Source organism: Neopelma chrysocephalum, unplaced genomic scaffold (assembly GCF_003984885.1).
Source record: "Neopelma chrysocephalum unplaced genomic scaffold, ASM398488v2 Primary Assembly neopelma1_91, whole genome shotgun sequence".
NCBI classification, from domain to species: domain Eukaryota; kingdom Metazoa; phylum Chordata; class Aves; order Passeriformes; family Pipridae; genus Neopelma; species Neopelma chrysocephalum.
In genome coordinates this window covers 2,529,410-2,545,153 of record NW_020897753.1, presented here as the reverse complement: position 1 = coordinate 2,545,153, position 15,744 = coordinate 2,529,410, and the positions used below count along the sequence as shown (strand labels likewise).

Genomic DNA, 15,744 nt, shown 5'->3' with positions numbered 1-15,744 from the left:
TAGCAGGCCTCAAGCAAGCCCTTGTATGTATTATGAACCTCTAATCATTCTAATTGTTTTGATACCTATTACAGTAGCATTTGATAATTACAAAATGAATAATTCAGATGTGCAGAGTGTTTTGTATAGGCTATGTGCTAGTTCCTTTGTCTTTCCACCAGGGCAAGAAATTAAATCCCAGCACTGACTTTCTGCAACCACAGAGAATGTCCCACATTCCAGTTTAGTACAGCACCAAGGCAATTCTTCTCCTCGTGAATCACTCTCATAATCCCTAACTTTTGTTGTTTATAGCTCAGGGTAAGGGCCAGGTAAGGAAATAATCTTTACTTGCACCCACTTACTGGTGATCAGGTGATGCACAATAATGTGTTAACCTGTGTCTAAGCCCCAGGAAGTGTCCTTAAAATTTACAATTACAAATTAATTGTATTCTGGTAGGTTGTGAATGTGCTCAGCTATCCAGTGAATATGGCTGCTCACCCTTCCCAACCCCAGGTGTCATAAAAGCAGGTTGCTGCAGAGAAGGGTATTTCATCATCGCTTCCTAGCTATGATTTAAAAAATATCATCGTTTTTACAGTGATATTTTACAACAAAAGGGTGAAAACAGCTTGTTGGAATCTCAGCTTATCTTTTTTATTATCTTGAACAAATACTGTGCTGCTATTTCTGTTTTTCTGGATCAGTCCTGACACAGGCAGGGACATGGTGTATATCCTTTCAAAACAATGGTGAGATTGCACTGTTACTTGGAGACTTTGCCCCAAGGAAAAACTTGCTTTTTGCAATTGTTTGAGCTCCAGCTCCACGGCTCCTTTCAATACGTGGGCTACAAAACCTCCTACGGAACTGGGATCAGACCAGCACAGATTGACAACCGAAATTAACCTTAATTCTCTCATGCAATTTAGGCCTCTTTTTCAACATTGTACCTGATAGAGCAGTTCTCCAAGCCCAGTTCAGATGTTTAGATTAAGTAATTGCTGCTTAGCCTGACTGGGGGTGATGAACTGAAGGGCTCTGTTTGCACTGCAGGATTCTTACCTTGCTAAAAACATTCAGGTCCTTTACCTGGGCACATACTGAGGGTTTTCTGAAGGAGTTGTCTTCATTGATTTATTTTAATCTGTTGATTTGGGTGGATCTCTCGCAATTATGTGCTTTAACAACAGCATATTAGTCCTTAATTTGGAAGTCTCCAGTATCATACACAGCTCCATCAGATTTCAAACTCCTTAGATTTTTTTTTTTTTTTTTATGTTTTCCTAAGGGTTGAATCATTCACAAGTATTTCTTGTTTTCTTTTTCCCATCATTTCTTAAGTTTAATATCCTGTCCATCTGCATCTGTTAAGAGTCTAAAATGCTGCCTTGATGTTGCATCTGAGTTTCATGTGTTGTCAGAGCACATTTATCAAAGGTTTGCTCTAAAGGCTTGTTCTCTGCTTACACCTTTTTGCTTGGCATGGGAACCTCTCAGTGTGATCTTAATGTGCCTATAGCTTATTGATTCAATTTTCAGATAACTCCTTCTTTTCTTCCACTCAGACACCAGAAAATTAAACACTCCTCCCTTTAGGAATTTCTCATTCATAAACTATACTCCTAAAAAAAAAAGCAAGCCAACCACTTGTTAAAGATTAGTTAGATATAACCCATATTCAGGTTATAAAAGGGGGAATTTCCTCCCTGCTTTTGGAAAGTCTGGATGCATTTTAGGTTGTCCAATTCCTGCTGAATCTGTGTGTAATTTAGTACAGCTATTTTTGAGGATTGATCTGCAAGTTACCATTGCCCTTGATTTGCTGCTCCCTTTTTACTGTTGCAGAGTGACCCCATAGATCTTTGAAAGCAGGGAATTTAAAAGATCTAGGTGATGTTAGCTGATGGCTATAACCCTTTAACAAGAAGGATTTGTCTGTCAAAACTGCTCTACAACTTCAATAAATTAATTTCTGACAAAGTACAAGCCTTGTACAATTTCCAGAACCAAGCAGTTCTTATCCAGAAGAGAGAAAAAATGGTCAAAAGTGGAATATACCTTTCTTTTTTCCCCTGACATTTGCATCATATTTCTTGAGCATTCTGGAGAATGGACTTGTGTCATAAATAATTCCTGGAGGGATCTTGCTTGTGGCTCTTTCTGGAGCTTTCTCTCTGATCTGTTTTGCTCTGCTTCTGAATCAGCTGGTGAGGAATCCTTTTCCAATTACCAGTTCCTCTCATTAGGTGACCTTCTGATTAATCTCATGACAGTAAAACCACTCACTGGTGACCTGATGGTTTCTAAACACCCTTGAAATAGAGAGCTGAAAAAACACCTTGCTTTGAGCAGTAACCAGGGAAACACTATTTCTGTGCAGCTTGACTGGTGACAAAAAAAAAGTCGATTATTGCTGTAGAAGGGAAAAAGTCAAAATATTGAAAGTCATCGGTGCTCAAAGTACAACCAGAAGGAAGACACATCATTTTCTTTGGGGTCAGAAAGATAAAGGAGGAGAACAAACTTTTGCTTCTAAAAAGCCTGGGAAAAGTGAATTTTGTCATAATATAGTTGGCACAGTGTTATAGGCCGGTGACAACACATAATTAATGCTGTAGATGTTTGAACTTGCTTGATTCAGTGTAGAACATTTAGTTAATTGAGAAAGAACTTAAAAAGGATGGAATATATTTAAATTTTCCTCTTTATTTTGAGGCAAGATATTTCACATAAGAAGGTCCTTACGTATGTTTTATTTTATCTTTTTCCCCAAAATCTCTTGGCTGTGCTTTTACCACCTGGAGATTGATGCTACCTCCTATCAGTTCTGTCACAATGCCAAAAAGGGCTTCCAAAGACATTTTTGAGTGGTCACTGGGATATAGTCTATTTTTTTTTTAGCTGTTGACATAATCTGAGACTGTAACTAATTACCGCTGTGATTGTCCACTTCTCAGGGAAGAGGAAACAGTAGAAAGAAACAGTCCCTACATGTTTATCCTGAAGAACTCAAGTTGTGCAGTGTAGGACACGCTTCTCTCCTGGTAGAACTGGGAAATATGGTTCAAAATTGACTTTATTCTAATTGATTGTAAGCAAAGCAAGGCTTATAAACAAAGCCCCCAAGCTTTTGATACCACAAAGACCATTCTGAGATGAAGCAGAGATGGAAAACTTCAGACCAACTCCTGCTGCCAGCCTGGGGGTGTCACCTGTGTTTGCAGCTCTCCTGGTGGGAAGGAAAAGCAGGGTGACAGTTCCAGCTCGGCTCCTTCCCGCCCATCCCCACATCCAGCCAAACCATCAGATGTTTCTGTTTTAGCTAAGCTACAATTAATTCTGACCCTGCAGCCCACATCTGCAGAGTAATCCCAGAAGTGGGAAACACTAATATGTGTCATGGGAAGCTGGTTCTCCAGCCCTGTCTGCTTTAATGATACAGCACATTTGGAGTGGTGTCACTGAACACAAACTCACCATGTTTATCCCCAGCATCCCAAGTATTTTTTGTTTATAAGGGCTGGTTTTATGCTGTTTGAAGTGATGCAGTTTAAAGAAATGAGAGCACCGTGTAGGAGCCCACTGATTGTAAAAATCAGTATAGCAATAAAAAGTCCTTATTTGGGTGATTTGCAGTAATAGTTCACCATGTAATATGTGCTTATTTCAAGGTTTGAACAGGTTATGAGCAGATGACTTCCCTTGACTGACTCAGCCCTATGTTGGTTTTTATTCTGTTTATGTTACATGGCTGGTTATCTTTTCAACATGCAGAATCTATGAAGTGTTTGATGTATTTGTATAAACAATTTGATTTCTGAAAGCATGTTCTGAATTAGATGCCGTTACTGTACAACAATACACTGACAACACTCTGGGAGCATTTAAAGCCCTTTGTTTAGTAACACAATGAATGTCATCAGACTGTTTCAGTAAGAATGCAGACATTAAAAGCAGCTTGTAAAAATGAAGAGTTTTTGAATTCTAGAATTATGGGGGGATATCAATGAGTGCATCTGTTTCTGTCTTTAATTTTTCAGTGAAATGTTTTCCTATTGATTTTTGACAAATGTTTTTTCCCTTCAAATCAGGCATTCAGATTTCAGTTTGGACAATCACACCTCTAAAAACAATATTCAGTGCAAATTTTGAGATTGATGTTTGAAAGCATGAACTGAAAGGTTGCTGTTCTTTTTGTTTGCCTTTTGGTTATGGTACTTACGAATCCCGAGTTGCTTCTTGCAGCCACACTGACTGGAAACACTTAATTTCCTCTCAAATAAAAGCTAGTATTTGCATGGAATGAAATGTCATCAGACTAAAAATAAAAATTGCTTAGAAACTTCTATAAGATCATCAAATCTGTGAATATAAACAATGTACATTTTTCTTCCACATTCTTCTGTTCCCCTCAATTATTTCTATTGGCATTTAGTCTGTACTGTTCTTTGAAGTATGACAAGTGTTTGGTGTGTTTGCAGTATCTTAATTTTAACTGTTCCATTATATAATTTCAAATATGGTTCGTTATTTTCTTTTTTTCCAATTGTTTCAAGATTGGCAACTGAGGCAAGCGTTGCCATTCAGAAGAAAATAATTACAAACTTTATCTCTTCTTGAAAAACAGGTCTGTACTTTGCATCTGTATCTATATATAAAGTTTCTGGAGTCAATAGAAAATGATGCCAGTTAACATGTAGCATTTGATAATTTGAATTTTCTTGATGTATCAAACACTTGTTGGTTGTTATAAGTGCTGAGCCATGAATAATTTACTGGCTTTCACTTTATAATCTGCAGCGTCTGCTGACTTTGAAGTTCAGTAGTCAACTTAAAGTTTGCTGGAGCTGACTAATGATTCACCAGAGATTTTGGAGAGATATTTTGTCATCCATTTAAAGCTTGGAAAGGTTTGCTGTTGCAGCCATCTGGTAATTCTTGGTTCTCTGGAGGAAAGAGAAGCCTTTTGATACAATAGATCAAAGCATTCTGCTCTTTCAGTGACTGATACCTATAAGTAACTTAGAAGTTTCTCAAAATGATTTCCCAATGCCTGTCTCATTTGCCAAACTTTTGCATTCTAGCTACATTCCAATATTGGTCATGAATTAGATTTTAACTGTATTTGAATCATTATTTTAACACTTTTGTTTGTGCATAATTTACAGATCTAAGTGTTTTGTAAACCCAGAGGTTTGTAATTTACCAAATATGCTGTCATGGTTAATAAAATTGATGCTAAATCTTGTTCTTTGTGCTAATTGTACACCAACAACTGTACCTGTGCTATACCATAAACCTGACTTACAGACTGTGGGTGATGTAAAACTGTATATCACACTACTTTTAGAGCTAATTCTGTTAGCAACTGGAATCCTGAGGTTGGGATGTGCAGATGTTTGGCAGGGAAGGGCAAACATGGAGAGATTGAGTGAGGACAGGAAGGGAGCCCTGCAACGGCCACTTGAAAGGAGCCAAATCTCCTCTGGATGGTTGGGGCACTTTTGAGGTCTGTCTGGAATCAGGATGTTGTTCCTGTTCCATCAGACATTCCGGATGTGCAATTGCCATGACCACACATGTCCAGTCTTCTCTAAGAGGGAGTTTCTTGCATCACAGGCAGCCAAACCAGAATGATGAAATTCGCTTTTCCCTTCCCTATTGTTTGATTCAGGGCTGTCTGAGTGAGATTTGGTGCCCAGTTACAGTAGGAAAAAGAATCCATTAGTTTGAAATGCTCCATATCCCTGTGCAGGGAAAGAGGCAGAGTTGAGTTAGTACCCAGGGGAACTGGGATGTGTTCGTGCCATTCACTCTTCCTTGTGTTAGTTCATTGTAATGACTGAGGTACTGAAGAAAGAAAAGAATTAAACCTCATATGTCACATTGTCCTCAATGAAAGTTAATCAAGGAACTTCAGAAATAGCTGATGTGCCTTGGGATGTCACCTATATCATCCTAATAACTATAACTATATATATATATATATAACTAGATATAACTATGGTAACTATACCATCCTAACAACTGTATATAGGGAGAGCCTTATTATTTAACCAAAGTATAGCATTGCCTAAATGACAGATGTGGTAACTGCCTAATATTTATTGACAAATCCTTCAAAGTTACTGTTCTTTACATTAGGTAGGTTGGAGAGAGGAAAAGACCTCCAAAAGGCTGAATTTTTAAGGAATTAGTACATTTAAAATGCAAACTAGATGACTAATATGGTACCAAATTTTCAGAAAATACAGTGATGGGAGTTTGGTGAAGGAAATTAAAAAAAATTAAAATTTGCTTGAACTCCGATTTAAAAATGTCATTTAGGTAGCAGGAGAAAATTCCATGTTCTTATGCTTGTTGCTATTGTTTAAACTTTTCAGTGAGCTCTGGTGCTCTTGTTTCTTATGAAGTCCACAAACAATGATAAATTTGTAATTCTATACTTCATAAACTTCCCCAGTTGAATGTTCTGCCTGCTGTATCTTGGAATCAGCTGGATATGCTTACCTGCTTGTTTATCTCCTTGTCTGTGTCTGTTCCACATGTGCTTCCTGGCAGCTCCAGTTCAACTTTTTTTTTGTCCTTTTTTTTTTTTTTTCAGTGTGGGAACTTTGCTGTCCTGGTGGATGTTCATATTTTGCCTCAAGGCTCCAATAAAGACACCAGCTGGTTTTCAGATCATGAGAAAGAGGTACAACAAGTATCAGTTCTACTTCAAAAGCATGTGGCTGCAGGGAAAAAGTTGGATTGCCTTGAACTGTTCAGAATTTTCCAAGGCTTTGAGAATATTGTTACTTATACCTTACCATCCGTAATTGCTGTGGGACCCCTTAGTCAGCCATATGTGCTTTTTTGGGTCACTAATGACCACTTTAAATTTGCTTTTTAATTTTTAAACTCTGTGGGTGTACACATACATGTGTATGCTATTTGGGTTCTTGTGACTTTTCGTTTTGAAAGCACATTTTTCATGAATGTTTGTAAATTATCCTGAGTGATATAAAGCAGATTGTGACAACGTGACAGGTATTGTTTTGTTGGTGAAATATCTTTGTATTAATTGTTTTTTTCTCATTCTGAGAAGTGTGAACAGTGTTGCATTTAGAGGGTGCAAGAAAACATAGCAAGTATGAATGATAAACTATAGTAGAACCATTGCATCACATGAAAAAGAATTTTTTAAGTGTATCATTTGTATATCCTGACAAAATGGTGGAAAATCACAATTCTGACTGTAACTTTCATCAGACTGGGTGTGATTTCTGCTCCAACCTTGTGATGAGTTCCTGGCAGGAGTTTTCCCCCATGTCAGCCTGTGTGGGAACTTGAGAAGTTCCCTATTGAAAACGAAGGCAGGACATGTTTGGGATGCCTGTGGACTTTCCCGCAAGTCTCCGTTACGGTAATTTTCAGCAGATACTTTTCCTAATAATGCCATAATTAACCTGTCACTGCAGAGCGTCCCTGGACCTCTCTAAGTTTAAATAAAATTAAAAGAAACAATACATTAATATCCTGAGGGAGCAGAATATTTAGCAGCATGTGGGTCATCAGATTTGTGCTTTATTAAGCGGAGAAATAAGAAAATAGGGGGAAATCTTTTAAACTTCTTTTTTTCTCACTAAATGAACGCTCGTTACGCCTTCTATTTATAACCAGTTTTACTCTCGGAGTTTTAAACGTTTTCAAAATGTATTTTGTAAGGCTGCCAAGACAAAAGATATGAATTTCAGGAAATTAGATCATGATTGATTTAATAAAGAGGCATGACAGGGCAGCCTTCATCGCGTTTCTGGGACCGCACGTTTCGAGAGAAGCACAAAGGTTACATATTTTCAGCAACTGAGAAGTGGGAGTCCAATAGCTTTGCATTTGCTTCCTCTAAGTCCCAGGCAGGATCTTAATGCCTATATATATATATAATTTTTTTTTTAATGAGAGCTTCCACGTGCTCATCACAAGTGGTTTTGTACATTTTTGTTGTTTCCAAATTCAGGAAAATACTGCTGGTGGTACAGCCCTCTCTGCCTGCCTGTGCCACAGTTTGCTGTTATGAGTTGGAAGTAGAGTCATCGTGGGATTGCTTCTCCCTCTTTCTGCCCCTCAGATTTCCCTGCTCTTTCTGTCATATCTCTTTTCCCCTGGAACAGCCAAGTCAAATTTCATCTTTGCGCTCTTAGGTCTGTGTAGTTCTTTGTGGAGAACCATTTAAATAATATTTCCATGAGCATAAAAGCTAAAATATGTTCATGTAAATGAAGGAAGTGCATGGTGATGTTTATTGGTGCAGAAGGAACCAAATACACACCATGTTTCTGCTGCTTTCTAGGCCTTTTCATTCTAACCTGAACACAGAGTCCTGTGCAGGAATGTGTAATGGGATCACTTTAATGAGTTAAACAGAAGAATAAGTAAATATAGTATTTTATAATTAGACTCTACAAGCAGAAAGGAAAATGTATTTCTTACTGTAAGGGGAAAATACTGGCTGTGGTTGACCAATATATTGCCCTGCTTTCATTAAGAGCAATGCATTAAAAATTTGTTGCTCTGCATACTTTCTACATTAACCCAAAGGAAATTTCAAGCCAAGATATTTAATTTAGATACTACTAATATAATTTTGTCATTACCCAAACACAGTAAAAAGGTAAAATTATATTTTTGTGTGCCACAAAGTATCATTTCTGTGAGCACATAGTTATGAACAATGGAAAATGAGAATACTGAGGGAAAAGTCTCAAATATGCGTGTGAGTATCAAACTGAAAACTTATTCTGGTATTCAAGAGATTAATTTTTGCTTTTACTCCAAGTTATTTTTTTCTATGGTTATTCTGGCTGAAGAGTTTGTTCTCCCTGAGTTGTATGTGGTTTTACTGTGCTTTCTTCAAGAAGGTATGAGAAATATGAACAGTTATGTTTAGGAGCAGAAAAATCAAAATGAATTAGAGAAATTAAGTTGCTGTGACCTAATTTGCTCCAAGTCTTCTTCCCCCCAGATACACTGAATGGAAGCAAAATATCTGTTGTGGATTGTAAGGATTCTTGCAGAGAAATAGTGTGTTGACAATTCCTGGGAGGATTTTTACTAGTATTTTTCTTAAATAGCTAATGTCGTGATACATTTTTAACATGTATTTTTTCCTACATTGGCTGCATGTGAAACCAATTTCTGATTAAAAAACTAATGATATTGTAATATAACGTATTTCATCTGCCAAGTGAGAATTTCATCATGTACTTCCTCTCTTGTTTTGTAGAGAAATGGTTTCATTCCCTCCTTGTTCCCATTTGTTTCTTAATTTATGTGCTTCCTCCCCTCAATTGCAGATGATGTTTTTCCTTTTAATGTGGAAGAGGGTGATTTTGTCTTGATTTCTGTAAATTTAGATCTAAGCAGGCCACTGGTTACTCTTCCAGGAGCTCTGCAAGCTGCTGGAAGAAGTTGTTGCTTCCAGAGTCAAACACTACTTGGAAGCACGGAAACAACGTGGTCAATGGAAATCGATGGAACGCGGATCATCTGCTCCTTTGTTTCTCACAGGTAAAAGAAATTATTTGACTTGTCATGAAATAAAGTAAGGTAAAGGATAGTGGAAAGTACTGCTTTTTATTTTTTCCAGGAGAAATTTACCATCAGGAAGATTTTAATTTAGAAATAATATCTTTGCTTCTCCCTCTTGACCTGTCCAGACCTGTCGAGTCCTTCAAGACCTGTCCAGTCTCGAAGAGTTGCCGTGATGTGATAAATGACCTTTGTCACTTCACCAGTGGAACTGCAGCCCCAATGACCTTGGGAGTGCAGGAGAGAACAGGATTAAGAACTTTTACCCAAATGGAACTGTTTTTTTCTGTGTGTGAGGGTGGTGAGATTAGTAAGTGCAATTTCAGTACATCCACCTTTCAAACCAAAGATAATGATCACTGGAGCTTGTGCTCTGTTCCATCAGCTTGGGGGCTAAATGACTTGCCAATTTTTGTTTAATATCATTTCATTGCAGTCATAATGGTAGGTTTTACGGTTGATAGGCTTATCTGTTGGTCTTATATCATAAAACCAGTTTATTTTAAAATAGTTCTTAGGGGAAAAAAAGACTTTTTTTTTATTACTAGCATGGAGCATGTTATAAACTGGTCACAGAAAAGAGGGCTGGCCATGGTTTGTCACGTTTCCTTAAATATATTGAGATGGATCACTACTGAACTATGACTTCTGCAGTGAATATTATTACATACTTACAATATCTGATCACTATACTCATAAATTTTGAATTCAACGTATGTTATATTAACAGTTTTAATTCTGAACAAATTCTTTGCTTCTCAAAATGTTTTCCATTATTGAAAAGGTATATTCCTATGGAATTCCAGTTGGTGGTTGCAGCTTTAAATGCTATTGTCAGTAATAATGAATGGTTTTAAAGAAGAAAATATGGGTTGAATACTGTATGGTTGGCTTAATATTGCAAAATTTTAGGCATAAATGGGAGCCAGATTGTTATGGCACAACAGGAGGGCCTTTCCCCACCCCCAGGAACACAAAACTGCATAAGCAAAAGATGCTTCTGATCCCTAAGGGATTTCTAAACCCTTTTTTCCTTGCAAGTTGTAACTACATTTTATCCCTTTAAAATATTATTAATGTTTGTCAAACACATGAACTTTCAGACCTCTGTACTTTTCTGGATTTTAGTGAACAAGTAGAATTTTCTTGCAGTGCAAGCAGAGGGACGTTACAGAAGGTGGGATCAGAATTTCTAAGACTTGTTGAGGTTTTTCTCTGTTTTCTTTTATCGAGGGATGTTTTTTATTCCTTGTTTTTTAAAGTTTCCTGCCTCAGTAAAAAGTAGGTTTTCCAAACCAATGGTTTCATAAGGTAAAACTACCAGACACAATAATTGTTTTTATATATGCAGACAGATGCAACACTAATTTGTGGGTGTTTGTGAAACTTTAGGGTCTTACATTTTCTTTTATGTCATGAACTTTTCAGTAAAAATACTGGTATGCTGTCCCAGGGTTGTGAACTGATCTGCTTGACTCTTCCCCTTGTTTCCTGAAAATTAAAAACTTAAGGATATGCATTTGAGGAGGTCATCAGTAATATCAGTGACAGTTTTAGATTAAAAGATATTTACTTTGGATGAGGCAGAATTACTGTTCCATCAGTTTTCTGCTGTTAATCTCCCCGTCATTAATTAACAATAAAGAACCAAAGGAAGAAAACAGGCTGTGATAACGAACATTCGTGTTCAACTTCATTTCCAAATCCAGCTCTTTCCTCCTCTCTCAGCCTGCTTTGCTCAGGGCTGTAATTTGTAAGAAAGGAGTGCTTTGTTCAGGTCCAAGAATCAAGTTTATTCAAGTTACGCTCAAGTCTGTTCTTACCTGGGAAGGAAATAACAGAATAGGTGGGTGTTCACTGGGACCTCCCTCTAGGGACTGGTTCAGGTGAGCCTGTTGCCTTCACTCAAACATCCCCAAACCTCTTGTGTTCCTCCTTCCTCTCTGGGCTCACAGGTTCTGTTGGTGGAGGACAATGAGATGGGTTTGTGTTTTTCCCAGAGAGATGAAGTCCCAGATCCCAGGCCAGGTTTGCCTGGTGTTTTGGAGCATCCCAAGAACTGCAGGAGCCTGGCTTGTGGCTCACTGGGTGCACACGCTGAAGGTGCTGCTGGGGAGATGTTTAAACTGCAGCTTTTGCTGCATTTGGAGATTATTAAAACTTTTTGAGCTCTTCAAGCTGAATGTGGTTTCTTTTTGCTCAAAGTTATGCAAGTCTGTGTCGAGTTTCCCTGCTGTAAAACCCCTGCTATTGTCAGGAAGTTTGTATCTGGAGGAGGAACCTTAGGATGGCTATTAACTGGTTATTTACTGTTTTGAATATCCCAGGCCAACATTCCACCCCGATTTGAAGTCACATCTTTTCAGGTCAATTTTAATGTCCACATTGCAGGATGTGTTCAAAATTTAGCAGAAAGAGAATTACTGGACCAGTATTAATAAGATTTTAGACTACCTTTTATGTCAAGGCATGGTGTATTAGGATTCATTTCAGAACTAGAAGCCAAGCTATCTTACTTCAACGAGCAGATCTTGTCCTTCTAGATCTGTTGAGCAGAGAAGACTTGTTAAACTATTTTGAAGAGAAAATTTTCACCTATCACAATTTATTTTTAACATTAGTGTCTGTAGTATTATAATATTATGTTTAATATTAATGCTATTTAATACCACTTTTCAGCTTTGTGGCACTTAATATAAATATCCATGCGAGTTACTTGTTAATTTAGGTTTCTTTTTCATTTAAGTTACACCCACACTGCAGTGTGTGGTGGGTCTCACACTGTCTCATTAGGAAATCTGTGGGTGTTACACACAGGAGAAGAAAGAAAGAAGGAAAGAATGGAAAAATGAGAGAAAGTAGCCAAGACAAGCAAGTTCTTCCTATTCTTCCTTCTGTCTGAACAATTTCCCCACCCCTCCCAAATGGCCAGTATGAACAATTTGCCAAAGTAAGCTTTAATTTAGTCTTTGGACATAGACTTTGGTATAAACTCTCTGTTTCCTGTGTTTAATTAATGTCCAAACGTGTTTGACTTCGGTTTATTTTTATTTTTAAGAGAAATTTAAAATAGGGAGAATTTTCACAGGTTGGATTTTGCCTGGATGGCCAAAAGCACGCAAGAAGAGCTTTGGCCAGGTATGGTTTGTGGTTCCATTATTTCAAGCTTCCTGTTCCACACAAAGTGGCTGGTTTTGCTCAGGAGCAATGGGAATGAAGAGCAGACTATAAAGAGGACTGAGTATTAAATACAGGAGGATGACAAAGGGAGGGCTGTGAAAAATAAGGAAGGAACAAGGTTTACATGGGCACAGAGGAAACAGAAAGGAGAAGTGGAAAGAAAATATGGCTGGTACAAATGTTAAGGTTAGAAATGGAAGGAAGGAAGAAGGGATATTGTAAACTGACCTTCCTCCCCCTCTTGAGGGAGGAAAAAGTTAACTGTGTTTATCATACAAGTAATTTTCAGATCTATTCTCATTCCTTCCCGAGCATCCCTGTTGTTTTTCTTGGCTTGGGGGTGGAACATTTTTGCTCTGATTTCAGATCTTTTTATTGTACAGTCTCTTCTGCAGTGAAAATAATTAGAGAGCTGTCACAGGGCACGAGGAGCTCCCAGCTTGATTTTATCTGCTTTCCCTGGGATTGTGGAGATTGTTTTTTTATATTTTTAACTTTCATTTCGAAGGGAATGGGGCTTGTGATCGTGTTTTCTCTATCCATCTTTTCTCCCAGTTGCTTTTTGCAAAAGTGATTATACTTTATTAACAGGTAGAAGTCTCAGACATTAATTTTTCAGACATTATTTTCATGACAAACTTACTAAAATGAAAAACTGAAGGAAGTACAGAGCTATTTTGAGTAGTTCAGCCTTACAAAGATCTGGAGTCAAAGTTCACGTCTTATTTAGTATAAAGAAAAATGCATAAGATGCAATTTCATAAGAAAATACATTTCTCTTGCTTATGAAAGGATTTTTTTGGCTCCTGCAAGCGCACAAAAAATATACAATAAATCATGGTGGTAAATATTCCAAACTCTTTTGGCCTTGCATTTTAATTTGAACATTATGATGTTTTTAAGGGCAACACCCTTTTCAGGCTGCCCCAGTTTGCTTTAGGAGTGTTCACTGTTACTGTAGGACATGAGTTGTGCAAAATGTTCGTAGGGTTTGTTCCACATTTCAGTCCTGGAGCAGCAAAACTGATTTATTCCCACCCTCCCCGCTGTTAACTCTCACTCCTCTGCTGGGAAACAGTGATTTGTTTGGTTTTAACCTGCATCTTTTCACCTGTCTGGCTTAAAGAGCAGCTCTACAACAATTTGATGGGTGCAAGTAGAGGGAAAAGATAAGCACAGGCCACTGAGGAGGAGTCTCTGAAATGAACTTTGATATTTGCAGTTGCACACTGTAATATCTGTCTCTCAAAAGAATTATACTGCAGCTTCTCTACAGTGGACTCATTTATGATTTGTGGCCAAGTCCTGCAGATCTGTGTGAACTTTAAACTTACATTCATCTGTCTGTGACAACAGAGCCTCATAGCTCTCTGAAATATGCAGTAACTTATGCAATAACTTAGGAAAAATGTTTTAATTAGTATCTTGTACTTAATATTTCCTGTATTTGCTTTAGATTACTTTTTTCCCCCTTTTTTTTTCAGGCAATTTATGGGGAATAAGGGCATCTTCTTTCACCAAAGCTTTTCTTTCTAGAAGATCAAGGTTATAATCTGTTTTTTTTTTTGTTTTTGTTCTCAAGGTAGAGGATATTTGGCGAGAATGAAAAAATCCCCCCATACTTATGCGCTGTTTGGGTGTTTTCTTTTTTGGGAGGTGTTTTTTTCCCTTGCTTTAGATTGTAATACAATAGAATTGGGAAGAACTCCAAGGAGGACAACAGAGATGATCTCAGATGAGGAAATGCAATAGAGGCAACAGTTAAGTGTGCAGGGACTCTTCAGCCTGGAAAAGTATTTTTATATAGTTAATATCGTATTGAAAAAAAGTATATTTCATTGAAAACAACCCAAGAATTGTTTAATTTGTTGTATTCTTGTGAAAAGGAAGAATTTGATGTTGGTTTTGAAAACGGCCTTGACCTGTTTAGCCTTTAATTATTATCTGCCTTAATGCATTGTGTCGCTTTTTCTTGTTTCCATCTTGTTGCCATCTTTTGTCTCTTGCTTCCATTTGATTTTTTTCAGTTTATGAAAAGAAAAAACAGTATGAAAATTACTCCTGAGTGTGTGTGTGCAAAAAACCCCTGTGTTTACATGCACAAACAGCTACTATCTTACACATCTATATAACCTATAAAGGTCTTTCTTTATCATCCAAGTACTTCTGCGTAGGAATTTTGCTGTTAGTACTTGAGTTTATGCAAAGACATGTATATTTATGCAAATTTAAAGTTTATCTTTGGGGTTTTCCTTCTATAGTTAGGCAAAAAATCAGCATCCATTAATCACATGTCTTTACAAAGGGGAATTATGTCTCAGATTCTCAAAGCTGGCTCAAAGTTAATAGGCAATTAATCTCTATCAGTTAAAAATGAAGTTTAGGGGCCTGGTTTGATTCAGGTGCTGCAAGTTAGGCAAGATGAACCCCACCTTTAATTTGTGATTTGATGCTCACCTGAGAATATCAAAGTGATTCCCATCTAGGCCAAGGAACATACCTTTTGAGAGAGCCCTTGGCATCCTTGTTCCAGGTGGGAATTCAGCAATTTTAGAGTACACATGAAGTGAATTTGAAGATCTGTCCCTAAGCACTTGCTATTCCTTATTTGACTGCCCGATTCTTTGCAACATCTGTTCCTCCTGGAGATGCTCATTCACATGTGCTCTGTGTAGATTTTAAAGCTTCTGGAGTTCCTTGTGAGCAGGAATGCAGAGGATATCACTGTACAGCCTGTGGGAGTGTTTTAGCACTGGGCACAGCTGGAATAGGAAGCAGATATGTTTGTGAGTAATTTTTGAGTGCTCACTGTTTGTGTTGAAATTTTCTGATTAATAAATTTGACTTTAATCTATCTTCTCTCATCCTCTGTGAACATGGCAGGTAGGATTTCTGCCAGAATCATTTTAGAGATTCTGTGGTCTGCACTCAGTGCTCAAACCCCTTGTGTTGGAATGTCTCAAATCCCAGAGAAGAACTGATGTGGTCACTGTGATAGACCTGACTTTG

At 37.6% G+C, this 15,744-nt stretch overlaps 1 protein-coding gene across 3 annotated transcripts in view; it reads left to right on the top strand.

The window, feature by feature from the left end:
• SLX4IP (SLX4 interacting protein) overlaps nucleotides 1-15,744 on the top strand; it is a 70,478-nt gene that overhangs the window by 28,366 nt on the left and 26,368 nt on the right. For 2 of the 3 annotated variants that reach the window (XM_027693405.1, XM_027693406.1), the window contains 2 exons: nucleotides 6,590-6,679; nucleotides 9,411-9,534. In XM_027693405.1, the coding sequence (XP_027549206.1) occupies nucleotides 6,590-6,679; nucleotides 9,411-9,534 (214 nt within the window). Of the gene's footprint in view, nucleotides 1-6,302; nucleotides 6,313-6,589; nucleotides 6,680-9,410; nucleotides 9,535-15,744 lie in introns of those variants that run through there. The other variant, XM_027693407.1, reaches the window with a different exon arrangement.